The sequence below is a fragment of the Musca domestica genome, unplaced genomic scaffold, assembly GCF_030504385.1.
Source record: "Musca domestica strain aabys unplaced genomic scaffold, Musca_domestica.polishedcontigs.V.1.1 27, whole genome shotgun sequence".
Lineage (NCBI taxonomy): Eukaryota > Metazoa > Arthropoda > Insecta > Diptera > Muscidae > Musca > Musca domestica.
This window is the reverse complement of record NW_026712286.1, coordinates 1,729,163-1,756,748: the sequence shown is the minus strand read 5'-3', so window position 1 is coordinate 1,756,748 and position 27,586 is coordinate 1,729,163. Positions and strand designations below refer to the sequence as shown.

Below are 27,586 nucleotides of genomic sequence, written 5' to 3'. Positions count from 1 at the left end.
TTTCTTGTTTTGTTATCGTCATTTTTTTTCCTTTTTCCTTCGTTTATTCTTGTGATATTAATTTCCTGTTGGCATTGATTACAATAGCTAAGGAATAGTTTTTTTTGGCTGCTAGGCTTTTTGCTTTCAATATTTCGCTAAATATTATTTAATATATATTTTGCGGGAAAATGATAATGAACTTTCAGAACAACTTTAATAAACATTTTTCCAAGAAATTTATCTGTCATAATTTCTATAGTTCAGTATAAGGTGATATTATATTTCGAAACCCTGTCAAGTGGGGTTCCAATTGCCAAATATAACCAGAAAAGCGTGGTAGATATGTACATATTAATTGCGTATTAAATGATTTGTTAAATACCCATCCAGCTAATATATTATTACCCAATTTTATTTATCGCCATTCTACGTTTTACCTCGAATTTCCCACACCCACCCTCCAGGTTTTTATCTCCCCAAAATGTAAAAACTTGGGCTTTATGAAATGTCACCACATAAGATATGCCTTATATCCCGTCATAAATAAATCTATTCCGAAGCAAAAAAAAAAAAAAAAAACTAAAAATAAATGCAATTTATTAAATTATTTGTCAATAATCTTATCTAGTCATTGCCAAGCAGCAGAAGAGGCGCCACCGACAGCCTAACACTTTTTACGTCTCTGAAAAATTTCCTCTAAACAGTTTTCGTTGGGAGCTGAAGCAATGAAGATATCGGAAAGAATTTTCGCCTTCTTATTATTTGCAGCATTTGCAAGTGAAATTTATGCAGCGGCTGTTGGTGATTCTAAGGTTGCGGATTCGGTGAAATTCTATGTTTACACCCGACAAAATCCAGAGAGTCCTCAGCCATTGCAGGCAAATGTGGAGTCGGTGATTAGAAATGTCCTCAATCCCACTAAACCAATTACGTGAGTAAAATTACCTAAAATGTATACCATTTGGAACTTGCTGGCAAATTCCGTAACTAGGAAAATCTTATTGTAGAATACATAAGAGGAATTTTTTCTGATTTTAGTCATCGGCGAAAAAAAACATAAAAAACAAAGGACATAAGGCTGGCGAAGTTAAATTTATGGGACGAAATTAAATAACGTCAAACTACAATACTTTGTTCTTTTACTAAAAATCATCTAATGGCTCAAGATGAGAATACATAAAGAGCTTTTTTGACTGGTTATATCATCGGAAAAGAACAAAGAAGCTTAGGGCCAAAATCGAACTAAGTCAACCTAAAACTTCTTTGCTCTTAAGTCATCGACTAGCTTTTTTGTAAAAGAACAAAGGAGTATAAAAAGTATAGATTAAGCGCTGAAAATGAACTAAGTCAACCTAAAGCTCATTTTTTCTTTTACGAAGACGCCATCCGATGATTTAAACCAGTCAAAAAAGCTTTTTATGTACTCTCACCTTAAGTCATCAGCTATTTTCTTCATAAAAGAACAGAGGTATTTTAGCCGATGACTTAAGTCAGTCAAAAAAGTCTTCTCTTTACTCTCGCCCTTCTAATGCCAAAATGATTCTCTCTCTTTCTCTCTCTCCCTCAGCCTGTCTATTCATGGAATTGCCGACAACAAAGACTCCTTGATGAACATTTTGGTCAAGAATGCCAAGCTGCAAATGGAGGATGGCAATGTTATTGTTGTGGATTACAGCGAAGTGATTGACAACTCCGCCGACCTTGCAGCCGGAGCAGCCAAAGTTCCCGCAATTGCCAAAGCTATAGCCGACTTAGTTGTCCTACTGCATGACAACTTCAATTTTGATCTACAACATTTGCATGCTGTTGGCTTTAGTTTGGGTGGCCAAATAAGTGGGCTGTTGGGGCAAAATATCCTTGAACGCTTGCATCACAGATTGGCCCACATCACCGGCCTAGATCCGGCCGGGGTTTTCTTCAACGCCTCCACACCTTATGACGAACGTCTGACCGCCGATGATGCCGACTTTGTTGAAGTTGTACACACTAATGCGGGCTATTTGGGTTTTCCAACACCTTGCGGCCATGTCGATTATTATCCCAATGGTGGTGTTCATCAGCCTGGCTGTGATGATGAGCAAGACCCGGCATGCTCGCATGTTCGTGCTTATCTGCTTATAACAGAAATGTGGTTGCCGTTGGAAAACCAAGAAATGTTGGTTTTGAAATGTCCCAGTTTTAATAGTTTGGATTTGAAGAGTTGCCGTTGGCTAAATGAGAAAATGGGTGATTTACGTAGCAGTGGCCGGGACGGTGTTTATTATCTGGAAACAAATGCCGTGGAGCCCTATGGGAAGGGAGCTTATCAAAAGGAATTTTTGTAAGATAAACAAAAAAGGAGAGAACTTTTGATGGAAATATATTTTTTGGAGAGAAGGAGGAAAAAATAAAGTATTCAAATAAAAAAAAAAATAGAAATTGGATATGCATTTCGGGGGAAAATCAAGAGAACTTAGAATACATAAGAAAAAAATATTTTTTATTTATTTTTTGTTGCAAAATGGCCAGGCTTTTTATAAAAACAACGTTTGTTTATTAGTGGAGAACGATGGTAATGTTTATAGGGGGTTAAGCAGGGAATACCTAGGTTTCGGAAAGAGCCACCAATCCTCATTTTTAATTTATTTATAAATATAAAGACAGGAAAAATCGGATTGAGATATGGATTAAGCTACAGGTAAAAATAGATATTTTTTATATTGGTCCCCAAATTCGAAAATCAGGACATGGTAATATCCTTAAAATTCCGTCTGGCAACGCATTTTTTCTCCCCCAACCTTGCATTTTTTTCTGTTTAAATAAACCCCCGAAACTTCCATCACAACCCGGATATGACGTAAACTTTTTAAAATTATTTTTTTTCTTTCGATCTTTTTACATTTTTTGGCTTCCCCAAATTCCCCGAAAATTTCCACTTCCTTTCCCAGGAAATTCAAGTTCGGCTCTCTAAAAACAAAAAGTTATTTATATTTTTGTTATATTCCATTATTTTTCACATAAACTTTGATTTGTTTTGTTTATGTCTTTGATTTGAGGTCAATCAACTTCTATTTTCATGTGACAGTGATTTTGGTTTTTTTCGGAGAGATTTTCTCCGTTTTGTTTTCTTAATATTCCAGGCACGTAGAGAGCTGCAGGACACATAGGATGTGCTGGAATTCCTGATACTCCAATAGCTTTTATTATGAAAATAAAAAAACAAAACAACAAAGAAATAAAAACATAACCATAAAGGACAGCAGCACATGCTGAGTTTAGGATGTGCGAAAAGGACAATTTTCAAATTCAATGGAAATTTAATGGGGAATTTATTGACTTTGCATAGGCATATTGTCAACACAAAAAGGTTAACTTGCAAAATGACTTTATAGCTCAATAAAACAAAGTCTATGAACAAAAAAATAATAGAAAAATCGAAAATCCGAAACTATTTAAAAACCCTAAGGAAAATATAAAGAAATGTTTCTTTCGAAACAAAAACATTGGCAGTAGTTTTTAAAATAGATTTTTCGAATTGATTTAAACAATGGATTTTTAAAATGTATTTAATTCAATACTTCACAAACTCAATTGAGATTATTTAATTAACAGCTTCAAACTTACAGATTTATTTTCCGAAACAAAGACACTTGGAAAGTTTAAATTACTTTTTTCTCCCTCTCTCTCTCTCTCTCTCTCTCTCTCTCTCTCTCCACTACTCTCTCCGCTCTTTTGTTGAGTTTGAAATAAATGAACAGTAAATTGGCTTTGGAAAAACTTTAATTGAAAACAATTTAAATGTATAACGAGTGGCGAAAAAAACTTTGCGATTTTTTGCTTCTATTTTCCTGTCGTCGTCGTTTTTAGCAACATATCTAGAGGCATTACTAGCCATAAAACTGCCAATCAACAGCCAGCCAACAAAGAAAAACTATTCGATGAAAAACAAAACACCAACAACAACGACAATGATGTGAATTGTTACAAATTTTCACTTTTAGCCGGCATCAAGGACCGCCGATAGTCCATGTGCTTATATATATCATAGATAAATGGCCACACATACACTCACACACACATATATGCAGACAAACCACAACATTGTGCAGAGATTCTCGTTCTTTTCATTTAGGGGCAAAAACCACTAAATCAAAAAAGTATTCCAGTTAAATGATGCTGAAGAAAATTTCCCTGGGAAATATTTAATTTCAGCAAAAGAAATTTTATACAAAATTTTAGGCCAAAGGGAATTTTTCAAATTATGCAAATAAAATTGAGTATTTTACTTAATTTTAATGGGAGTTAAATAAACACAGATACTGTTCACAAGGGAACAGAACAATGAAGCAAAACTAAAAAACATTAAAACAAATATTAAATTTAAACAAGGACAATAAAAATATATGATGAAAAGAGGGACAGTTTTTACAGGCAACTTTACAGACCAGGACTGCAAGGGAGTCTCCTTAGTCACCTTCACAGCCCTGGGCTGTAAGGGAGTTTTTGTGAGTTTCTGTGAGGACTTCTTTACAGCCCTGGGCTGTAAGGGAGTCTCTCTAGACGCCCTTACAGACCTGGGCTGTAAGGGAGTCTTCACAGACACCTTTACAGCCCAGGGCTGTAAGGGAGTCCTCACAGACACCTTTACAGCCCAGGGCTGTAAGGGAGTCTTTACAGACACCTTTACAGCCCTGGGCTCTAAGGGAGTCTTTCTAGACGCATTTACAGCCCTGGGCTGTAAAAGAGTCTTTACAGACACCTTTACAGCCCAGGGCTGTAAGGGAGTCTTTACAGACACCTTTGCAGCCCAGGGCTGTAAGGGAGTCTTCACAGACACCTTTACAGGCCAGGGCTGTAAGGGAGTCTTTACAGACACCTTTACAGGCCAGGGCTGTAAGGGAGTCTTCACAGACACCTTTACAGGCCAGGGCTGTAAGGGAGTCTTTACAGACACCTTTACAGCCCAGGGCTGTAAGGGAGTCTTTACAGACACCTTTACAGCCCAGGGCTGTAAGGGAGTCTTTACAGACACCTTTACAGCCCTGGGCTGTAAGGGATTCTTTACAGACACCTTTACAGCCCAGGGCTGTAAGGGAGTCTTTACAGACACCTTTACAGCCCAGGGCTGTAAGGGAGTCTTTACAGACACCTTTACAGCCCAGGGCTGTAAGGGAGTCTTTACAGACACCTTTACAGCCCAGGGCTGTAAGGGAGTCTTTACAGACACCTTTACAGCCCAGGGCTGTTAGGGAGTCTTTACAGACACCTTTACAGCCCAGGGCTGTTAGGGAGTCTTTACAGACACCTTTACAGCCCAGGGCTGTAAGGGAGTCTTTACAGACACCTTTACAGCCCAGGGCTGTAAGGGATTCTTTACAGACACCTTTACAGCCCAGGGCTGTAAGGGAGTCTTTACAGACACCTTTACAGCCCAGGGCTGTAAGGGAGTCCTCACAGACACATTTACAGCCCAGGGCTGTAAGGGAGTCTTTACAGACACCTTTACAGCCCTGGGCTCTAAGGGAGTCTTTCTAGACGCCTTTACAGCCCTGGGCTGTTAGGGAGTCTTTACAGTCACCTTTACAGCCCAGGGCTGTTAGGGAGTCTTTACAGTCACCTTTACAGCCCAGGGCTGTAAGGGATTCTTTACAGACACCTTTACAGCCCAGGGCTGTAAGGGAGTCTTTACAGACACCTTTGCAGCCCAGGGCTGTAAGGGAGTCTTCACAGACACCTTTACAGACCAGGGCTGTAAGGGAGTCTTCACAGACACCTTTACAGCCCAGGGCTGCAAGGGAGTCTTTACAGACACCTTTACAGCCCAGGGCTGCAAGGGAGTCTTTACAGACACCTTTACAGCCCAGGGCTGTAAGGGAGTCTTTACAGACACCTTTACAGCCCAGGGCTGTAAGGGAGTCTTTACAGACACCTTTACAGCCCAGGGCTGTTAGGGAGTCTTTACAGACACCTTTACAGCCCAGGGCTGTAAGGGAGTCTTTACAGACACCTTTACAGCCCAGGGCTGTAAGGGAGTCTTTACAGACAACTTTACAGCCCTGGGCTGTAAGGCAGTCTTTACAGGCACCTTTATAGCCCTGGGCTGTAAGGGAGTCTTACTAGACGCCTTTACAACCCTGGGTTGTAAGAGAATCTTTCTAGACGCCTTGACAGCCCTGGGATGTAAGGGAGACGACTTTACAGTCCCTGGCTGTAACTAAGTCTTTGCAGATGTCATTACTGGCCTGACCCACAGCGCTTAACTGTAAGAAGGTCTCTGTACAGGTCTTTTTCCGACAAAGCATGAGCCACTCATATTATTGTTTAATTTTCCCACAAGAAAACTAAGTTGTTCATAACTTTCCTTGTTTTGGGTCAGTGTGTAATTACGACGTCCAAACCTCAAGAGAATACTCAGATTACGTCGCAACCTGTATTCTAACGGAAAAGATGTTTGGTCGATTTTATTTGCCCCCACACACACACACACTCAACATCTTTCCGGTTTCCTTTAGAACAAGGTAAACAGAAGCAATGCCCAGGCAACTGAGACAACAGCGGAATGTCAACATCACCCACTTTGCCACTGGAGACCTAATTAAACGCCTGGCCACATGCGAAGTCAAATTTAAATGAAATTAACAGCCACATTTAGAGGAGGCAATTCTTATCTTCGGCCATAACTGTCAACAGCAATGGGGTACTAAAACCCAATAACTGGTCCTTCGACGATTTCCATCAGCCTGGGCAATTTTGCACAAATGTAAAGGCATTTAAATGAATGTGGTCGGGACGGACATTTAGAGGTTAACTTCGCATAAAATCCCTTCTTCCGCTTTACATTACTTCGTCTCTGAGCAAAGAAGCTCAGACAAGAAACAATAGCTATTGAATGTTAACAAGAGGAGGGGCGTATGAGTTGTCTTGACAAGAAAACAAAAGCAATCGCAAGATTCAATTGCCAATGGGAGAGGTTGGTCGTTCCGTGGTGGCGGCCACAAACAAGACATTGTATCAATTTCAATTTGAACTTGTTATGGGATGGCATTGGCAAAATAGAATCATTTGTCTTTCAATGGAAGCAGAAGTGTAAGGGGGTGGGGGAGGGGTTGGTGTTGGTGTTGGTGTATGGAGGTGTTTCTGTGTTATCTCCACGAGGACAATGTCTTTGTTTGCCTGTCTAAAGGATGTCACACAGACAGACTTGTTATCCCCACACTTTGAAGCTGTAAAAGATTTCATTTCAGATTAAGAGCCGCCATAAAAACGGGTACCACGCGGAAATCCCACCAACAACAAAAACAGAAGTCAATTCTCGTAAATTTTGAATTCATTTCTTTCGCTCTTAACAAGAATTAAGTCTAGCCATGATCTAACCTCCCATAATATGTATTGGTAATAGCCTCAGATTTTCTTCTCGTTCCTCCTCTATTCTTTGTTTTGATTTGCAACAATGGTTTTTTCTTGGATTTTTTTCCATAGGCAAAAAAAGGTAACAACGGGTGTAGGTGGCATGGGCCGGTTGGTATTCGGTCATAGACTTCTTGGGTTTATGTGACATTTTGTGTTTGGGTGTGTGTGTGTGCGGCATTCATGAATATTTAAGGCATGTTTAGTTTCAACCAAAAAACCACAAAAACCTCAACGACAATCTGAGCTGATTACATTTGTTAGTTTTATTTTACGCATTCTGCTCAGAGGCAGCGCTACGCATATGGGGAGCAATCATATTGAAAACACATGTGGGAAAATGGGGAAATTATTTTTCTTTTTTTTCGAAAGAAAACATATTAGAAAAGTCTTGACTGATTAATTCTGCAAGATGTTTTTTCCGAGCAATACATAATGAAGTATTTGTAGGCGTTAGTACTGCGTCGGGGTGTAAGAGAATCTTAGCAGACGATTTTATAGCTCTTGGATGAAATGGACGCAGGGCCGCAAGGGAGTTATAACAGACGGATTTACATGCCTGAACTGCAAGGAAGTCTTAACAGACGCCCTGGCATGTTATGACGCTTTTACATCTAGAAGAGAACATAAAAATTATTTGGGCGCCACACTTTGTGGACATTACTATTTCGACGCCTTTAGAACCCTGGGTTATATGTGAGTCTTTACAGACGATGTTACAGCTCTGGGATGAGATAGACGCCAGACGTGCTGGGTCTTAACGGACGCCATTATAGCTCTGGGATGTTATGACGCTGTTAAATCAAATAGCTAATATACAATTTGTTTGGGCGCCAATTGTGTGCAAATTGGTTTAAAGACACCTTTACATCCCGGGATTGTAAGTGAGGATTACAGGCGATTTTACAGTTATGGGATGCCAGGCAGGGAATCTTTTCAGACGCCATTACCGTCCTAGGCTGCACCTTTTATGGGGCTTACATCGAAGACGTCTTCATTACAAGCGCATCATAAATGTCATCATAAACACCTTCACACAAAATATCGAACATACAATTCATTCGGGCGCCAAATTTGTGTAAATTGCCTTTTCCTGGGTTGTAAGGGATTCTCCATAGACGCTTTTACAGCCCTGTACTGTAAGGGAGTCTTTTATATGGCTCACACCCAAAACCTCTTCACTACAAATGCTTCATAAATGTTATCATGAAGACCTTCACCCAAAATAGCGAAAATACAATTCATTTGGGCGCCAACTTTAAGTAAATTACCTTTTCCTGGGTTGTAAGGAAGTCTCCGTAGCCATGTGCTGCAAAGGTGTCTTAGACTTACATTCAAGATCTCTTCATTACAAACGCCTGATAAAACTCATCATGAATACTTTCACACAAAATATCGCAGATACGATTCATTCGGGCGCCACTTATTTTTTTTCGAAATTTCCATATTTAAAGGTTTCTGCCAAGTTCATTGCAGATTAAATGCCAGTGTTTGTGTTCGGTTTACTGGCATTGTTTGTCATTAACCACTTTAGCCACTTTGAGATAATTTAGATTAGTATGAGAGCTTTTTTCCAATGCCATGGATGACTGCTTAATTCTACTGGTCTTAACTTTTATAAGCCATGTCTACAATGGCATTACTGCTCTGCAACTTTGACCGGGTACAAGAAATGACTTTGGATTGGATAAATATTCAGCGATTTGATTTATTTGCTTAACATGAAAACTTGGCGAATGGTGGTTTGGTGGAAAGTTGTTCAAGTGGAATTCCCGTTGATATGCGTGTGTGTGTGGAGACATACACATGTACTACAGTGACGTACGCACCGCCTCGCTCTCACAAAATGTTAAAGAAAACGGGCAATTTCCTTTGTTCCTAGAATTTATGTTGAAGGTCAAACTAAGTTTATCTAAGCAGAATTTGTTTCAGGTAGCTTCCTTATTTGTTGAGTAACCATTTAATACCGAGAACCACTGGCCAGGACATTGTTGCAAACTCAAATAAAAGTCTGGCAGAAAAACAAGAAACCAATAAAAAGTTATCAAACTTTACTCCTTTTGTGGGACAAAGTATCATCTCTGAAACTATCAAGGCAATTGAGAACTAAATGCGGCCCCAAGGAACCCAGTAGATGGACGAATAATTTGGGGTAATAAAATAATAAAGTGTTGACAAGTTGCAACATTGATAGCCCCGTTCCCAAAGCATTTAAGGAACTAAATCGAATTAAGTGAGTTAGTAACAATGTCCATTAATAGAAACTTAGGTGTGCTCCACTTTAAGTTGTTAATTATTTTTTATTTTTTTTTTTTTTTTCATTAAAGTTTACCTTAATTTATGCAAAAACATTGCCACAATATTCATTTGTTGTTGACATTCATTTGTTATTTTTAGTTTATTTTCGTAAAAATAGGGCTCGTGCCCTGATAAATGCGTGTTATGGCCAAAAATGTTGTGTTTATCAGTTGTGAAATTCCTGCAGCTCCTCCTCATTAGCCTTGCATGCCGCATTATTATCTTTTTTCCATTTTAAATTAATTTTCCAAGCATTGTTTGTTGACATTTGTTGAGGGAAAATTGTTTGTATTCGCCAGGCCCGCAGCTTGCTTCCAGCCAGCCAGCCATCCATCCAATCAGTCAATATCAATACACAACGAGACATGCTTGTGTTATTTGTAATGTGTCACACACGTACATGTACCAACGCATATGTTCGCTGGCATATGCCCATGATGATATAGGTCGCCGGTGACATATATCCATAATTTAACGCTTATGCCACCGCCGCCACATTAACAATGAAATGCTGACAATGGATAACCTATTTATTTACCAATTACCAGCAACATTTTGTAAAGCATATCACCGGTAGTGGTGGTGACAGCAATAGCTGACGTTGGGTAAGGGTTAAACTCGAATGTGGTAAAGAGAGCGAAATAACTGTTAATGTAGGGACATACATTCAATGGCAATGATGTATGACGGTTGTATATTTTTAGAATTCTCTACTCATTAGAACTCAAAGGAAGCTATAAAGGCGCAATTTATGTCGTAGATACAAGGAAGTATTTTTAGACTACCCTGTAGGCTAAAGACTCAAAAGTAGCCAAAAGCAGTCATCATTAGAGAGCAGGGACAGCCATGATGAGATTAGAAGAAAATGCAAATGCGTGAGATAAAGAGAATGTCAACGAAAATGTATTAGAGAGACGCTTAAGGTGAGAGCACAAAAAAAGCTTTTTTTACTGGCTTAAGTCATCGGCTGGCTTCTTCGCAGCTGAACAAATTTTGACTTAGTTCGATTTTGGTCCTACGCTTCTTTTTTTCTTTTTCGAAGAAGCCTGTCGATGATCTTAAAAACTAGTCCCTCAGTTCCATTTAGTTCAAGCGTTGCTTTTAGATCTATGGTAACCTTTAAGCTTAATTTCTCATTTTCGACCTTTAGTTCCCTTTTCTTGTAATTTAACTTTATCAAATGAACCTTCGTCCAAAACAGGTTTAAGGTGTCTTCGCATTTCATATTTTTTTTAATATATAATAAAGGGGTGCCAGAGCCGCACTCGATTCCTGCCGTCGTTTACCCATATAATTTAATATTAATATGCCTAGCCATGAGCCAAGCTGCTTGTGTAGCTTCCCTTTTTGACGTGTTCTTATAGACGCCTTTTCAGCCCAAGCGTTCGAAAACAGTATTTTGGAGGGTCTTCCGAGCCAAGTCTTTCAATAAACTCTGTAGAAACTTTTAAGGGCAAGGCAAAATCAACGAGCTACGAGTTTTTTAATGTCACTCGTTATCGATAACACAACAAGCACATGGAGATCGATAACGCATAACGTGTTCATTCTACTTTGCCCTTAACAATCCAAGATTCGAACAAGTCTGGGTAGTTTCGAGTCCATAAATAGCAAAATTTGTACGTGTGACCGAGTTCGCGTGCCCGATAATAGTGTTGTTTATTTAAAAATTCATAGAAAAGTGTTAACTTCAGTTATAGCCAAAATAATTCATCATGGTCATATGTATGTGAATTAATCTATTATTTATTGTTGGGTTTTTTTTACATAAACTCGTACATAGTCAAATTTTGAGACATAATAAAAAGAATTCCCATTTTTATGACAACAAAATATCTGGCTAGATATAAATACATATGTAAATAACAAATGCAAACTAGGTCTGGCAAATTTTGTTATCTATATTCCCAGTTGAGGTACAATGACTTCTTCGTTTTGTTGTTTCTTTTTGACTTTTCAGTTTAAATAGTTCAAATAATAAAATTGGTCATTTGTGGCAAAACCAAAAAAAAAGTAGGAAGACCAAAAAACACGAGATAAGATAATGGGCCTAAAATTCGGAGTATTTAAATTATCAAGTACGAAAGACACTTCTGTTTATATACTCAAGAAAAGAAAAGATTCATGATTGTCTGTCACTCCGCTAGTTCGTCACTCACACCAGTCTTTCCTCTTTCGTAGCGTAAAACGATATCACGTACCACAAAAAAAAATAATTGAAAAACATAAAAAACTATTATCATGCTTGTCTATGATGAGTGACTGACTGACCGACCGAATGAGTGAGTGATAGTTATCGGCTCTGGTTTCGTTGTTCACAAACAAATTGTATAATTAAGCAATAAAACAACGAGATACCCCATCATGATGGCAATTCACGAGATATGCATGTTTGCCATTCGAACATTTAATTAATACTCAATGCTTAATGGGCTGTAAATGTCATTTATTATTAATTTATTAATAACATTTGGGTTTGTGGGATTTGTGTAAAAAACAAATACAGGCTTATTGGCAATATTGCCATACTCAACAGTCAGAGACTGTAAATAGCAACCGTAATTGAAGTTAGAATCAAAGGATAATTTCGATGACTTAAAAATTGAATGACAAACATAAAATACCCTCCATAGTCTGTCAGAAACATTCACTGTGGGCGGAAAATATTTTTTTAATTATTCACAATATCGGTAGATATTCGCAGAATTTCAGCCCGTAGCCAAAAGTAGTGACAGCCATTTGAATATATGGTTTATTACTTCAAACATGTAATTATCTTTGACATACACATATGTGTTTACATACAGATGGACACATGTATGTATGTATGTATGTTTTACATGGGCAACATAAAACAATTAGTGTTGAATAATTTTGCATTCCATTTACCTAAATGAACAGGCCTATAAGAAAAACCAGTAAGGAAACAACAAAAGTCCGGCAGTGCCGAATATATGATGCCCTACAGAAGTGTGAATTTGCAGAGCATCTCGTGCAAATATACGTTCATGTTGGAGATTGATTAAAATTTTACTGGCTGACTTCTTTGAGATTGATATCGGATTGATACTTTTTGGACCTACGAGAATAGTTAGAGAATCACGAAATCGGAGATAATTGTATATAAATCGAAATCGAAGCTCAAACATATTTAGCAAAGGTATTGGAAGCTGTATATTATATGCTGAACTGAATATGACCGTTACTAGGGATATGTAAATCGACTTTCGATTAATCGTCTATACAACATGACGTAGGGTACCAATACAAACAATACAAAAATTCACAACAACAAGTGAGCTTTGTTGCAACAAGGTTGTTTCGATTGTTATCATTTGGCTTACCTTTCAAAGCTTCTCTCCACATCATTTCCCCCCTTCTTCCATGAAACACTCCACAGGTAGGTACGAAACACTCGCACAGAATGCAAAAATATGAAATGCACAAAAGCGTGCCAAGTCATCGGCAAACGACAAACAATAATAACAACGACAGTGCCAGAGTGTCAACAAGACAACGACCACCGGCAGACGGCAGGCAGGCAGCTTGACAAACAACCAGACAACGACATAATGGGCCACATTGGGATTATCGGATAAAACTCGTAAATAAGTTATGAACAGTTAAAAGAGCAAAATTGACATAAATGGCGGGGCAAAGCAGACAGACCGAGTCAGCGGGACATGATGTGTCACTTAAATAAGGCTTAGTGTTTAAAAAAAAACAAAAAATAAATTAAACAATTAAAATTATAATTTATTTCGGTGTTGTTTGTATTTCCCGCCTCCAAAAACAAACTTGAGTTTGCATTTGGTTCTGTTGTTGTTGTTTTTGGAGAAACGTTCCGTTATTTGTGCAACAGAGAAACAAATACATGAATGGAAACCACACACGCACACAATTACTTGTAAAAGACAATGAGAGATCTCTGAGAGAGTTGTTGTCATGATTAATTTGATGTTGTGGTAACGGTGACTCTTTAACTCTTCCTCTTCTTAAGTAATGAACATGGAATTGCATAAGTTGTGCAATGTCATTATTGTTGTTGCTGCTGTTTCTTTTTTCTTCTTCTTATTCTTAATGTAATTAATACGTGGAATGCGTACAAAATAAATGAATTCATTTATCATGATACGTACGTATGGGTGTGTGTGCGTGTTAGTGTGTCTATGGTGCGTATGATGTATGAATGAGCCGAAGTTAGGTATGATGACGACTTCATTGCTGCTATGCAATGTTGACTAAATTTTTACACATTGTCATGAGTTTTGTTGTTTTTAATTTGCCGCCAAAGCTTGTTTTAGGTATTACAAGGCAGATGATTGGTGAGCGATAGACAGACGACACTCACCCATGCTTAGTAGTCACCGAACCTATTAAATAATATTTATCACTTGTTAATATACTAACCAAGGAAATCTAAAACCCCTCCCAAAAAACTTTTGTATGGCCAAATAAAAATAAAGATGCCGCCGCCAATATTGTAATAAAAAAATGTTGAAAACTTTTGGCACTTGGTTTTTTGTGACCTATTGGCATAGATATTTAACGTAAATGTGCGAAAATATCACGTCATTTTTGTATAGCTTAGGAATGTGCGTTTCGCATTTTACAACAAATTCAAGAACAACGGTCCATTACTTGAAGGCTGATGTTATAGATGAAATGTATTAATAAAATGATAACTAAAATTTAAACGAGCTACCTATACAAAAATTGAACTAAATACCATGAAGGGTTTGTTGTGTCGATGACGCGTGAGATAAATGGTCTGTTCCAGAACCTGCAAGAATTTACTAGTTTTGCAATTTTCTTGGGTATCATAAACGGAAAATAGGTTATCGTAGTAAAAACTTTTAGAGTCTTGCAGTTCTGGAACGCACCAAAAGTGAACATTAATACCATGATAAAAATAAGAACGTAAAGTCAATACAAATAGCATATCCATCTCTGTATTTTCTCTAATTTACCTTGTCAAATTTTACTGCAAAAAAAAACAGGTTCCCATGGTTGATTTGGGTGCATACAAAGCATTTTGGTGAGAATTTTCCAGAAAAAAAGTTATTCCTGATGGAATTCAAGCGTGATAGTTTGATGCCTCCATATTTGGCTGGAAAACCACAAGTGGCTATCATTAGAGCAACCCAGCATTTAAATCTTTTGTGTCTCGTAACATCGCCTGTTACTGTGATACTGGTAGCGTAGCCCGACGTCAAGGAAGTGAACGAAATAAAAGAGCAACATCGGCAGAAATGGTTCGAAAAGAAAAGAAGTGACTTAATCAAAACCCGCGTCGCTGTGGTCGAAAAATGGCTCGTGAGCTGAACATATCGCAATATTCCATTCGGCAAATATTGAAAAATGAGGTCGGATAAAGCCACCAGAGTTCAAGTGTCGACCATGGTGATGGTGTGGGTCGCTCTCCGCTCGTATTAATCGACCGTGACATCAGAATAAATGCCGAATATTATGGCGAAAATATTCTGGAGGGCTTTGGGAACGCAAACATTTTGGTCGCAGACCTTGGACATTCCAACAGGACTCAGCACCATTGCATTCAGCACGCGCAACCCAAGAATGGTAACAAAATGAGGTTCCTCGCTTCATTTCCAGCGCACACCAAAATCTCCGGATACCAATCCGTTTGACTATTGTATCTGGAGTATTTTGGAAAGCAAGTTTGGCACTTAAAAATACCAGTGTGTCAATCACGTCAAGCAAGAGCTTCGCTTGGAGTGGGCCAAAATACCGCAGAGCAACATTCGGGCAGCGTGTGACGGTTTCATTGGCCGTTTAAAGGCCATAATTCGTGCCAAAGGTGACTTATTCGAACAAATCTAAACATTTTTTGCTTTCATTCAATAAAATTAAAAAAATGTAAAAAATCTAAACATTTTTTGCTATCATTCAATAAAATTAAAAAAATGTAAAAAAAATGACGTTTGACCTTGTTGCAGTTTTTTTTTTTTTATCTCACCCTATACCTTCTTAATTCTACCATGATTAATGCTAACACTAAAGTAATAGGTGTTCATTTTTACTTTTCGTGCAGGAATTGTGCAGCAACTTCTTTCTGAGAGTTTAAGGTAGTTTTATTTATTTTTGCAAGAAAACTCTAAAAAGTGAACAGATGGAATCCCTGCAAAAATTGATTTTTAAAATAAAAATTGGCAATTGATTGAACTTTTCAAAACTTGCTGGTCATTTTCCGATTATTTTAGATCTCAAGGTATAGTCCAATAAAAAGCAGCAATTTTTTAATAATATATCGGTACATTTTTCCGCTTAAATTTTATACTTTTTTCTTACCTTAGAATGCAGGTTCTCAGCAAACCAAACCCCAACACTCTTTCTGACATATTATATGGCCCAAGCAATTCCATTTTTTGTTACAAATATTTCAAGGCGTTTTCCAATAAAAATAAATATTTATTCAGAACTATAATTTATTATAGCTAGTTGCTTTTTTCACTGTATTGTTATTGTATTTAATTTTTTTATTTTTAGTTTTTTTTTTCCAAAAAAGGGAATGCCTGGCAACGTAATCCAGCGTTTGTCAGCTATCACTACAATTGACTTGAAGAAATAACCTGTGCGCATGCGCCGCATTCCAAAGAAGAATACGAATTATTAATAATTTTAATCACGTTTCAATGCAAAAATAGCCAACACACAGACACACATACGTATCAATGATACGATTATTTTTATTTCAAATAAATATTTTTTTGCGCGCTTTGGCCCAGACACTTTTCGGAATTTTCAAATAAAGATGTTTAGATTTGTATTATAAAAATCTTTTGTTTTTTTTTTTTCTCTTCTTTAAATTGATTTAAAAAATTACACTTGTTTTTAACACATTCACTCAGTTTTGGCGATGTACATATAAACATACATTTCTATGTTTCGTTGTACATATGTCGATTTATTGCTGCGTATCATTTTTTTTTTAATTTCTAAATCGGTCGCTGTCTGTTTGAATTTAGGCCATTTTTATTTGCTTTGTCTTGTTGCCGTTTTTATGGTATTTTATATTCAATATTTGTGTTCGAAATTGTTGGCGAATTAATTGTGTAATATTTTTGAGGGGGGTTTTTTAACAACTCAATTTTTTTTCTTTTTCATTCGAATATCACATATTTTTTATTGGTTGCAAAGTTCTAATAGATTTGAAAATTCATCAAAAAAGTTCTACCGCACCAGGAGAGATTCATGTATTGAACTCAGCAAGCGTCCGAACACTAGCATATTTAAATTGGCTTTTCATAAAAACAATTAATTTTGTTTAAAAGTAAATATTTTTAATACTTCCACTTTCAGTTTGCTGACGTTGCTTCTTATTTTACATTTCAAAAAAAGAAAAAGAAATTTCAAATGATCTCAATTAATTAAAATGTTTTATTAATTTCAATGATACATATTTTTTAAAATTGATTAACTTTTATTATTCCAATTCAATAAATATGCAACGCTCAATATTTTATGTGTTCAATACATTTACTAAACTTCTACTTTTTCTGCCATACTCCTTCAATTCAATTTTAGAAAAAAGTAAAAACAATAAATTTTCCTTCTTTGCGATTTTTTTTCTTCGGAATTGAATTTGTGTTTTAAACCAACAACACCTGTTGCCAAGTAATTCGCCAAAAACATCAAACACAACATACGGTAAAGCAATAAAAATGCACCAAAAATCCATATAAACACTAAAGCACGCGTTCTCATATACGCAGCAACGCAACAACATACGCTTTACATTTTTTCAAAAACAAAAAAAAACGCTCTTTTTTATTGCAAAAACATACGAAAATAAATAAACAACAAATTCACGTCAAAAAAATATTTTTCAAACGTCAGAGCGCGACAGACATCATCGAACGTTTGTTATGCACTTTTCACACAAATTTTCCTTCGAAATGCATCTCATAGCTTGACTCAACACATAATACCACCACGCGACTAGATGCATTTACCGTTACTCACTGAAAGAGCGCACACAATAACCGTTTCCGTTTTCCTTGCGAAAGCACACAACCGTCTTGTTTTGAAGACAAAGCTAAACTGTTGGCTGTTTGCCGACAATTCGACAATTGAATTTTACCGACAAACAAACTAATGCAAAACACAGAGTTGCCAACTACCAAATATGTATTTTGACCTGAGGAGATATGATCATTAAATTATATAAATAAATAAATCTATTAAAAAAACAATTACATTGTTATTCCTATTACTAATTGTAATTCATTTAAAAACCTTAAAAAAAACATTTGTGTTCTACCCATAAAAACAAACATATATTCGCATAACTTAATGAAACTGCATTATCTACCCAAAAGATTGCATTGCCGACAATACAACATATCAAAGACTGTTTTATCATATAACAGCTACGGAATTTCATTTCGATAAATTTTTAGAAGTCATAATCGATTTATAGTCCTGTGATCCCTGAGCCGAAGAATGAATTGTTGGAAAAATGACAGCAAAATATTTTCAAAACCAATGACTGGAAGAAATTTAAATTGCGGGGCGCGCATTATTGATATTAACCAGATTTGCCACGGAATTGAAAGATTGAACATATTTTTGACAGAACATCCAGACATTTTATTCAGCTTTCGTTAAACGTTTTTACTAGGATAACCGATTTTCTCTTTAAGATATCGACGAAAATTTCAAAACTAGTAGATTCTTGCAAGTACTCGAACAGACCATTTATGTCTTTAGTCTGTAGGGCCATCGATATTCAATTACTTCAATTACTTTGCTTCACAGACGCTATCCTAATAGCTGCCAGTTCTTTCCTTAACGATAACACGATTGTATAACCCTAAATTTCATTTTCGATCTGCAAAACCCTATCCTATTCAGTGTTTTTGTTTTGATTTTCATCTTTCGCATTCATTTCGCTTTGATTCGTATGGCCACGGCGCCAATTTTCAAACGGTAGCTTTGTAATTCGGACAGACCCAGTCGGCCATTATGCTTCACACAGCATTGTTCTTCCCATTCTTATGTGCTTCCAAGTCAGATCTTCCAAAAGTCACGTGCAGTGGAGGTGGCAAACAATCGAATATTTTTTGAACACGTAAAAAAAAGTTAACGGCGTCAAAATGACTACCTAAAGCCGGCCTCGAGTTGAAGGAACTTACTCCCCCGGTTCATTTAATGAATGTGGCCAGCGGTTCGATTTCCTCATGTCTCATTCGTAAACAACAGAGGTCCCTCGGGGATTTTGCTTTCTCGTTCTTTTTTATCGGGCATTTCTTTTTGATTTCTTATTTGTTCCGTTGGGGACGTCTTTCATTTTGGTTTCCCACGCGCTCATTCGATTTGCTCTTCACAACCGAACAAAGCGCGCGCACAAGCAGATTGGTTTGGTTGGTTTTGTGAAATTGAATTGAATTGGAAGGAATTGGACAAATTGGACATTGGTTGGACCAACCTATATTGGAAAAGACACAGTGAGTATTTTGAGATTTTAGAAAGGACCTAAGGTATTTGACATCTAGCTTCTGGTAGAAGCTTCAATGTCAATGTTTCGGATTAGCGAATCGAACCATCTTACATGAACCTACAGTTAATGTATACTTCTAACTCTCAAGCTGGAAAAAAGGATCAGGGATCACGTACGTACAGGTACGTGAATCTATATTAACATTTTTGAAATGTATTTAGTCTTTACGTTAAAGACTAAACGACCAGCAAAGCTATGCTGCAATGGCGGTTTTTGCATTGGCAACATTGCCGTGGCATCTGTCCTTCAAGCTGACTTGAGTTATAGTAGTTATAGTAGTAACTAACATATTTTTTTTATTAAGGGTCCTTTCTCATAGAATGAGAATTTGTTTAAATAATTAATTTAATTAATTTAGCGTTCCCGCGCTATTTCGCCGGCCACGGCGTAGGTGTGGGCCGCCATAATAGCCTATGCTCGTCCCTCTCCGCTCGTATTAATCGATTGTGGCATAAGATTAAATGTCGATCATTATCGAAAAAATACTCTGGATGGTGTATTACAGCCTTCTAGGGATACCACATCCAAGACGTTGCTGCATAACAGGGTGCAAAAATTCGGAACCTGGAAAGGGTACTACTACTTTGCATGCTGTAAAAAAAGCATGGCAGCCAATTTTAAAGGACCTTTATGGAATGGCTTATATAAGCAATGGGTCCAAAATTTGTGAATTGCATTTTGAAGAAAAGATGTATACAAATATGACAGCATCCAAATGACTGTTATCAACAGCAGTACCCTGCATGAATTTTCCATCTCCACTTGCCTTCAACACCATTGATGTGGAGACGACAGATATGGAAATTGATGAATGTAAGTAGTCGTATTATTTCAAATCGGAATATATTTGTGATATCTATTCCATCGTAACAAAGAAGTTATGTCATATCAAGTTACGACTTTAATAAATAAGTATATAACTAATAAATACAATAATATAACTAATAAATACAATAACTTCAAAATATTCATTGAAACAGGTTTTAGGCTTTTTAGTCCATGTTCTTCGATATTTGCATTTAAAGTTATAAACACTGGATCACTGATAAGCGGAATGGAATCATTTCCAATCCGCTTGAGTGAAACAGGGTTTTAAAACCATCTACGCCCGTAATTGTCAATACGTAGCCTCATTATAAGGACGACTGACCTGACTGATCATCAAAGCCCAGGCGAAACGAATGAATTTAAATTAGGCTTTTGCGGCGGGCGTATAAACGGAAAAGGAAACTTTTAAACGCATCCATTAAGCACTATATTACTTTAATACTTTAATTTCATTAATGCTAAATTAAATTAACCCTTAACTACAGACGTAAAATTATACGAACTTTAGTACAGACCACCGATAATTTTTACCGGTAATATAAAATACATAAAATTTCTGTAAAACAATTGAAAAATCTGTTTAATATATATCTGTTATATATTTCTTGTATTTTAAGATCTTGATAAAGTCTTAAAACAATTTACTTTAATAAAACCGCACACGTTTTTTTAAAGCATATATTCAGTTATCCCCGAAATTGAAAAATTGTAAATGCTTAAGGGTTAATAGAAGCTAGAAAACGGTATGCGGTAATACTTTTGACTTCCATTAGATATGCTCGTTTTTTTGTTTTATAAAAATTCACGTCTGCGTGATGTGGAAAATTTGTCCTGATAAATTTCAACTATAAATCTAATCTAATAACAAATCAAATTTTTGCTGCTTGTGTGGTTTTATTGACCTTTGGACACACCTAACTTTTTTTTATTTTAAATAATTTAATGTTTCATAATCATCAGTCATTGAACTTAACAACAAATAACATGCATTTTAATATTTTAAAAACAATTAACAAATACAAATAATTAAAATAATTAAACTTATTATATACTTCGCTTTTATCAAATAACAAAACTAATTTCCAATGATATATAAATGGTAAAATTTGATGGCTGTCATTTGCAAATGTCTATCTCTGAATGTTTTGCAATTTAATTTGTCAAATTACTATCTCTGATTTCCGTATATAGAACGGATTTTGTAAATATGAGATGGTGTAAAAATGTATGATTGCACGACTTTGCCTTCTTGATTCTGCCATGGATATATATGTAAATTTCAATATTAATTAGGCAAAGGCTAATTCTAAATTGGTCTTTTTTTTCTAGATGTTTCCACAGGATTTAGTTACGGAGAGGCAAATGCAGGTTGTGTAAATAATAGCTTAAATGTACATAATTTTGAATATAATGTAGAACACATTTTTGAAAACAATTCAGAAGGAGGAAATATAATAGAAACCAATGGACAACGTCTAAGGGAAGAAATTAAAATGCTCAGAGCAGAGGTTTTATCCCTTAAAAATTAAAACTGCTCTCTTCAAGACAAAGTTCGTTCCCTCGAGCAAGAAAACGAAAGTCTTAAAGTCAAAGTGGTTGTTTCTGAAGAAAAAATTGGGGATCTTCAAAAAAAATTGATAGTCTACTTGGTGTTGGCATTTTCCCCAAAACAGATGCCAGTTATTCAAGCAAAGCATTTTCACGTGTTATTTGCAATTGCTCTACTTCTCTAAACACCGCTGAGGAAATTGCGACTTTGCAACATATGTGTCTCTTTTCAAAGAGCCATTACAAATACATGATAAATGTATTAAAATTTAACCTACCCAGACCGGATTATGTTTTTAGTTGTCAACCTAAACCTCTGGCAATAGGATTCGACAACAACGTAATCGGTGTCTTGCGCAATATTTTCACTAATATGACGGAAGAGCAACGTCATTGCGCATTGCAATTTGACCAGCTTAAAGTTACAGACACTGGTGATAATAACACCCCTACATATGCCTTAGGACTGCAGTTAGTAGGCTTGGATAGCGATTGGAGGTTGCTTGTAGGATTCGTTCTTACAAGGGAGTACAATACATTATTATTAGAATCAATTCTTTTAATGGTATTCCAGAAACTGCAGCCATTGGAATTGAATATAATACTCTGCATTTGCGACAGACATCCCGTCCAGTATAAATTTGTTGAGCAATATCGTGGCTCGAATGTTGCGATTATTCCTTTCCCTCCAAACGCCGAAGACGGTACGCGTTGTATATTCGACATTCCCCACATGCTTATTTCTTTAGCTAGTAACTTTTTTGAACATTCTGTATATATAAAAAGCATGCTGAAAAAAAACAGGACGTCGCATCTCCTGATTTTTTGTTACACATTTTCAATTTAGATTCCGAAGTAGATTATAGTGATAAATTCAGTCCATAATTGCGAAAAACCATCTTTCGTTCCAGTTATATAAAGACGTATAACTTCGAGCACGATCCTATGGAGAGAATTGCGGCACTTTTTCACCAAAATGTGCTTCATGCTCTCGATGTAATTGATTTTTCCGAAGATAAACAATAGTTAATAAAGCCGTTGATTTTTTACAACATGTGGAATGCGGTAACATTCCACAAGTACTCCAAATTAGTTTATTAACATTGTCTTCTCTCTTTATGGATTATCAAAATTTAATAGTTAAAAATTGTATGAATGAATCCCTCGAAAGTGATTTCGTTGAGATTAGAAAGCGTTGTGGTAGAAGACCTACTTTTCTGGAACTAGTCAATGTTAAGGCAAGATCCGATTATATTATTACACTAACCAGATCTCTTGATCGCACATTATTTTGGGCCGAAAAGTGTTTTCAATTACAACCTTCTGATAGCAATCGAAATTAATAGATATTTATTTCATCAAGTCAAGCTTTTGTCGATTTAATGATGTCTACTATACAACGCGGAATTTCTGCAGCTCCCAAATGTCTGCATTAATGCTGGATATAGTTTTTTTCACAATATCTTCTTCTGTATTGTTTGTGTTGAATTGTATTGTAGTACTGTAGTTGTTGTTTGTAGTTTGTTGTTTTTGTAGTACTGTAGTTGAATTAGTTGTTTGTTTTATTTATTATTTGTTTGTTTTATATATTATTAACTTTTTATTTTTAGTTTTAGATGGGGTTATATGGGAAAGTGATGCGATTACATAGCCTCTCCTTTCCAAGTGTCAACCTCGCCCACTCATGGTGGCCCCTGTTATCGCAAAAGAGGCACTGGCGAAAACGTTAATTCACAATGGCATGCAGTTTATAAACAAATACCAAATACCATCGTATCGTACCAGAAAGCAAATTCCCAATCATGGCCCAAGTATAAGGTCCCCCTTCCAGGCCAGCTGACTACCAATGCAGGATATATGCAAAATCCCGAGACGACGATTTCTGATTACATTACAATGGGTCAGGACTGGCAGCATGACTTCATTAAAATAAAAAATCGCGGAGCGAATTAATCTAAAAACAGCTGTTATTTTACCAGATCAAATGTCAAAATTCATGCTTGAGGCGAAAAAAAATATTTTCGCCTTGACAGAAGAATTTTGTGGCGAATATGTTTCTTGTCATTTTTTGTATGTATAACACATGGTAGAAAAATACAGGTAGACGCATCGACGCAGCTGCTGGGACAATGAACCGTCAAACCGATTTTGAAATTAAAAATGTTAAACGAAAAATTGTTGATATTTGTAAAAATTGCATGCCATAACAACCTCCAGTTTGCGTCGTATTAGAAAACGTAAAAAAATCTACTTATTTTTGACAAAACATTTTAACAATTTTGACATATCAATGTTCCCAAACAAGCAATCAATTTGTCATCTGTCATCATGTGTAATAAATAATAAGTCGAGCCCAAAAGCACAGACAAAATAGATGCATATGTATTTTGTTATGCGCTTGGAAAAGATTTTTCTTTGGTGAACAATAAACTCAATAGCTCAGATTGGGAAAATAAAAGAATAAAAAAGATTGGAATTATATACAAAAATAGCTATATTATCAGTGTGTGTTCAATACGTTTGTGATTTTTGAAATAAAATAAAAAAGAATTTACCAAAACAGAATTAATAGAAATGACATTATTGCAAAAACTGAAAGATCAAGGCTGGTGGGTGTATTGAGATGTCATTCCAGCAAAAATAGCAATAAAATGAATGTGCCATTTCTTTTCAGGTACTTGACACAGGAAGGCCTAAAAAAGCTGACCACTGATGTACAAACGGAAGATGTGCAGAAAATTATTAAGGCTGCCTTGGATGTAAGTTAACCTGAATTAGTTGTTTGTTAAAAATCAATAGTACATTCTCTTAATTAACTCTCATTCATTCAGTGGGATCTCAAGGAGATTGGCGGAGGTGCCATACCCACCAAACCGGAAAGCAATGGCAACATTCCGGGACGTATTGTCTTGCAAATGCAAAAAATGCGCAACATATCGGCGCCAAAGGCAAATGAAGAGTCCACGGCGGCACCTAGATTTTTGCAACTGGAATTGACGGATGGCACCAACTCAATTTTAGCCCTGGAATTGGAGCGCATACCAAATCTAAACTTAAAGATACCACCTGGAACCAAACTCTACTTCAAGGCTGAAAAACTACAATTAATGCAAGGGCTGTTAGTGCTTAAGGAAGCCGAGGTGCAAATACTCGGCGGCAATGTGGAGCATATGGTGGAAAAGTGGGAGATAGCCCGGCAAATGCAAAAATATGCTCGCAGTAATCGTAGGTTATCGGGATCGGGTGGACCACCACCATGGATAGATTTTGGCAAACGTTTGGATGCCCATCGAGATGCACTGCCGCAGGATAGAAACTTCAAGAGCTTGCAAGCTGCCAATGAAAAGGACAAAAATTCCAAAGAAAACGATGAATTCACTGCTTCACGTACTCAGGCAATTGCAGAGGCTGCCAAAGCTGGTCAAAAGAAAGTTTTCGGTGGTGGCCAACAAAATATTCTCGATCACAACGTTAAAAAGATACTGGAAAAGGGCTATTCGGAGGAGGATGCTAAATATGCCCTCAAAGCAACCAACAATAATCTCGAGAGAGCTTTATACAACCTCAAAAGACGAAATAAAGGGGCAACTGAAAGTACCACTAAAGCGGCAACAACTACAGTTGGCAATCAACGTGGCCGGGGATCGGCCAAGGATGAAATTGCTCCCGCATCCAAGCCTCAAACTAATGTTTCGCTATTTGACTTCTTAACAGACAAATTGCCAGCGGTAAGCAAAAATTTGAGATAAGGAGGCATTAAAAATGTTTAATTACTTCATTTCTTCTTTTGCAGACGGTAACTACTGAAGCACCACCACCTCAAGCAGCCAGCAACAGTTCACAGAATAACAGAAATCCCAAGGAGCTTAATAAAGGCAAAAGCAACGATAGCAACGCAAAGCCACAATCGAACACTTCGGGTAACAAGTTTGAAAATAATATGTCCTCAAGTTTTGCGGCCAACAGAATTAAACCCGAAGAAAAGTTCACACCGTCTCAAAACCAACAGTCCCAGCGTTCAAACTATAATCAAAGGGACGAACGCAGATCCAACCCACCTAATAAACAAGGAAACCGAGGTAATGAGCGAGGTGGCCGTAGCAATGTTCAAAATAATGAAAGAACTTCGAACAGTCAGTCGGCACCGAGTAATGAAATGAAAGCTCCACCACCATCAAATAATGTTAACAGCAGTACCAGCACCAGCAACGGCAACGGCAATACCAACAACAACAACAATGCATCTCAAAATACAAACTATCGTACCAACTCAAGTAGAAGAAATGATCGAAATGAAAGACCACCAGCGCCACGCAAGGATCAAAGAGATCAAACAGCAAGACCAACTGGAAACTCTGGAGGCAACTACCAAGGCAATAGACGTAGCCAGGAATATAGGACAAATGATAGCAGGCCTTATCAGCAACGTGATAACAATAACCGCAATACAAGCGAAAGCAAGAGCGCCAGCAATTACCAATCAAATCAGCAGAACCAACCTCCCAAGACCAGCAATGCGGACGTTGATAAACTGGTAGAAAGTACTGCAAAGTTAACAATACAAAACAAGAAAGAAACTTCTTACAACAGTTCGCAAAACCGCGGAGGAAGACATCAGTATGCGTCTACAAGATCAACAAATGTCTCATCCAACAGTTCACAATCAAAATCCGGTGGTGGTAATCAAGGACAGCAGGGGGGTGCACAGTTTATTGGTTCTCTAAATTTCACCAACAAGATTACCCAAAACTCATCGCCACAAGTGGCGGCTAATCAACAACACCAGCCTCAACCACAACCAAGTTATGTCTCGCAGTTGCCCAATGGATTTGCATATGACCCGAGTAAGATTATGGGTTTTCAATCTAAGGAGGCCAATGAATATGCCATGAATCTGTTGAAGAGCCAGGGACTGTTGCCCCAGCAATCTCCCGTTGCCGGACCACAAGCTGCAGCCCAGGCAACGCAAGTGCCACCACCCACTCAACCACAACTTCTTGCCAATCCACAGGCAGCGCCCGCAGTAACTTATATGACACCAAGTCCCAACAGTGGTTTTGTGGCAGCACCACCACCACCACAACAAGGTCCCATACCTCAGTATGGAATGCTGCCGCAGGGTGGCGGCTGGAACTGGAACGTTGGTGATTTATGTCTGGCCAAATACTGGGAAGATGGAAATGTAAGTTGTGGTGTCTTTAGAGCCTAGTATGTGTTCCTTCATTTAATTTTCTCTTTTTGGTTTCAGTACTACGATGCCAAGATTACAGCAGTTTCAGAAAACACGTGTGTTGTATTTTTTCTGGGCTATGGTAACCACGAAGAAGTTGTTAAAACCGATTGTTTGCCATTGGGAGACGAATCACACTATCCGATCAATGCCTTTCAAGGTGGACCTCCGCCAACAGCAGTTCATGCTCCCATGCAACAAATTCCAGCAACATTTTTGGCAGCCAACAGTGCTGCTGGCAATGGTGGCATTGGCGGTGGTGGTGGTAATCAACGTTATCGTGGAGAACGTCAAATGTACGTTCCACCGCCGAAACGAGGCGCCAACAACAATTGACATTTAATGTCAAGCCATGTCCACCCTTCTTCGGTACCAGCTAATCCCACACAAACTCAATATCATCCAAATACTCAACAACAGCAGCAACACCTTCAGCCAAATCAACCGCCATATTTCTACAGTTTGAAGTGAAGTGTGTTTTCGATTCGGCAACAACAGCAGCATTAATTAAGCATGAAAGAAAATGCATTGTAGCATTTAAGGTTTTCTTTAACAATAACAACAACAGTATAAAGTTAGATTTTTACATTACAACAACTTAAGTAGAAAATATATGAATGAGAATCATCAGAAGTTTATAACAATTTTAAGACGATAAACAAGAACATAAACAAAAAACAACAGCAACCAAAAACAAAAATATTATATGGAAATGATATTGAATATTTGTAAATGTTTAAAAGAACAATAAAAACAAACTAAATAGAAATTTGTCTTGAAAAACAATGGCGTTT

General features: G+C 37.1%; 4 protein-coding genes and 1 long non-coding RNA gene across 7 annotated transcripts in view; 3 read left to right on the top strand and 2 right to left on the bottom strand.

The window, feature by feature from the left end:
- LOC131803102 (speract receptor) overlaps positions 1–17,715 on the bottom strand; it is a 49,522-nt gene extending 31,807 nt beyond the window's left edge. Inside the window, exons 1-2 of one of the 2 annotated variants that reach the window (XM_059124122.1) lie at positions 17,650–17,715; positions 15,976–16,256 (exon numbers count right to left, since the gene is read on the bottom strand). The gene's annotated coding sequence lies outside the window, so the exon portion shown is untranslated. Of the gene's footprint in view, positions 1–15,975; positions 16,257–17,639 lie in introns of both variants that reach the window. The other variant, XM_059124121.1, reaches the window with a different exon arrangement.
- On the top strand, positions 677–2,401 carry LOC101901234 (pancreatic lipase-related protein 3). Its single transcript, XM_005177092.4, has 2 exons — positions 677–913; positions 1,550–2,401. Exons 1-2 carry the CDS (start codon positions 708–710, stop codon positions 2,304–2,306), a joined length of 963 nt encoding a protein of 320 aa, XP_005177149.1. The 5' UTR covers positions 677–707; the 3' UTR covers positions 2,307–2,401.
- Positions 4,674–14,021, bottom strand: LOC131803136 (keratin-associated protein 5-5-like). The gene is made up of 3 exons (XM_059124211.1): positions 14,018–14,021; positions 5,507–6,061; positions 4,674–5,437 (listed from the first exon to the last, which is right to left on the bottom strand). Exons 1-3 carry the CDS (start codon positions 14,019–14,021, stop codon positions 4,674–4,676), a joined length of 1,323 nt encoding a protein of 440 aa, XP_058980194.1.
- Positions 17,716–18,735: 1,020 nt separating the features above from the next.
- On the top strand, positions 18,736–20,589 carry LOC109614509 (uncharacterized). 2 transcript variants are annotated; one of them, XR_002195584.2, is made up of 4 exons: positions 18,736–19,133; positions 19,192–19,308; positions 19,545–19,999; positions 20,167–20,589. It is a non-coding gene; the product is annotated as an uncharacterized LOC109614509 (long non-coding RNA). The 2 variants fall into 2 exon arrangements; XR_002195583.2 differs by lacking the exon at positions 19,192–19,308 and having other exon boundaries at positions 18,740–19,133.
- A 2,607-nt stretch (positions 20,590–23,196) lies between these two features.
- LOC101901400 (tudor domain-containing protein 3) lies at positions 23,197–27,561 on the top strand. Its single transcript, XM_005177093.4, has 5 exons — positions 23,197–24,171; positions 24,237–24,321; positions 24,394–25,290; positions 25,356–26,744; positions 26,811–27,561. Exons 1-5 carry the CDS (start codon positions 24,137–24,139, stop codon positions 27,126–27,128), a joined length of 2,724 nt encoding a protein of 907 aa, XP_005177150.1. The 5' UTR covers positions 23,197–24,136; the 3' UTR covers positions 27,129–27,561.
- Positions 27,562–27,586: the final 25 nt, after the last annotated feature.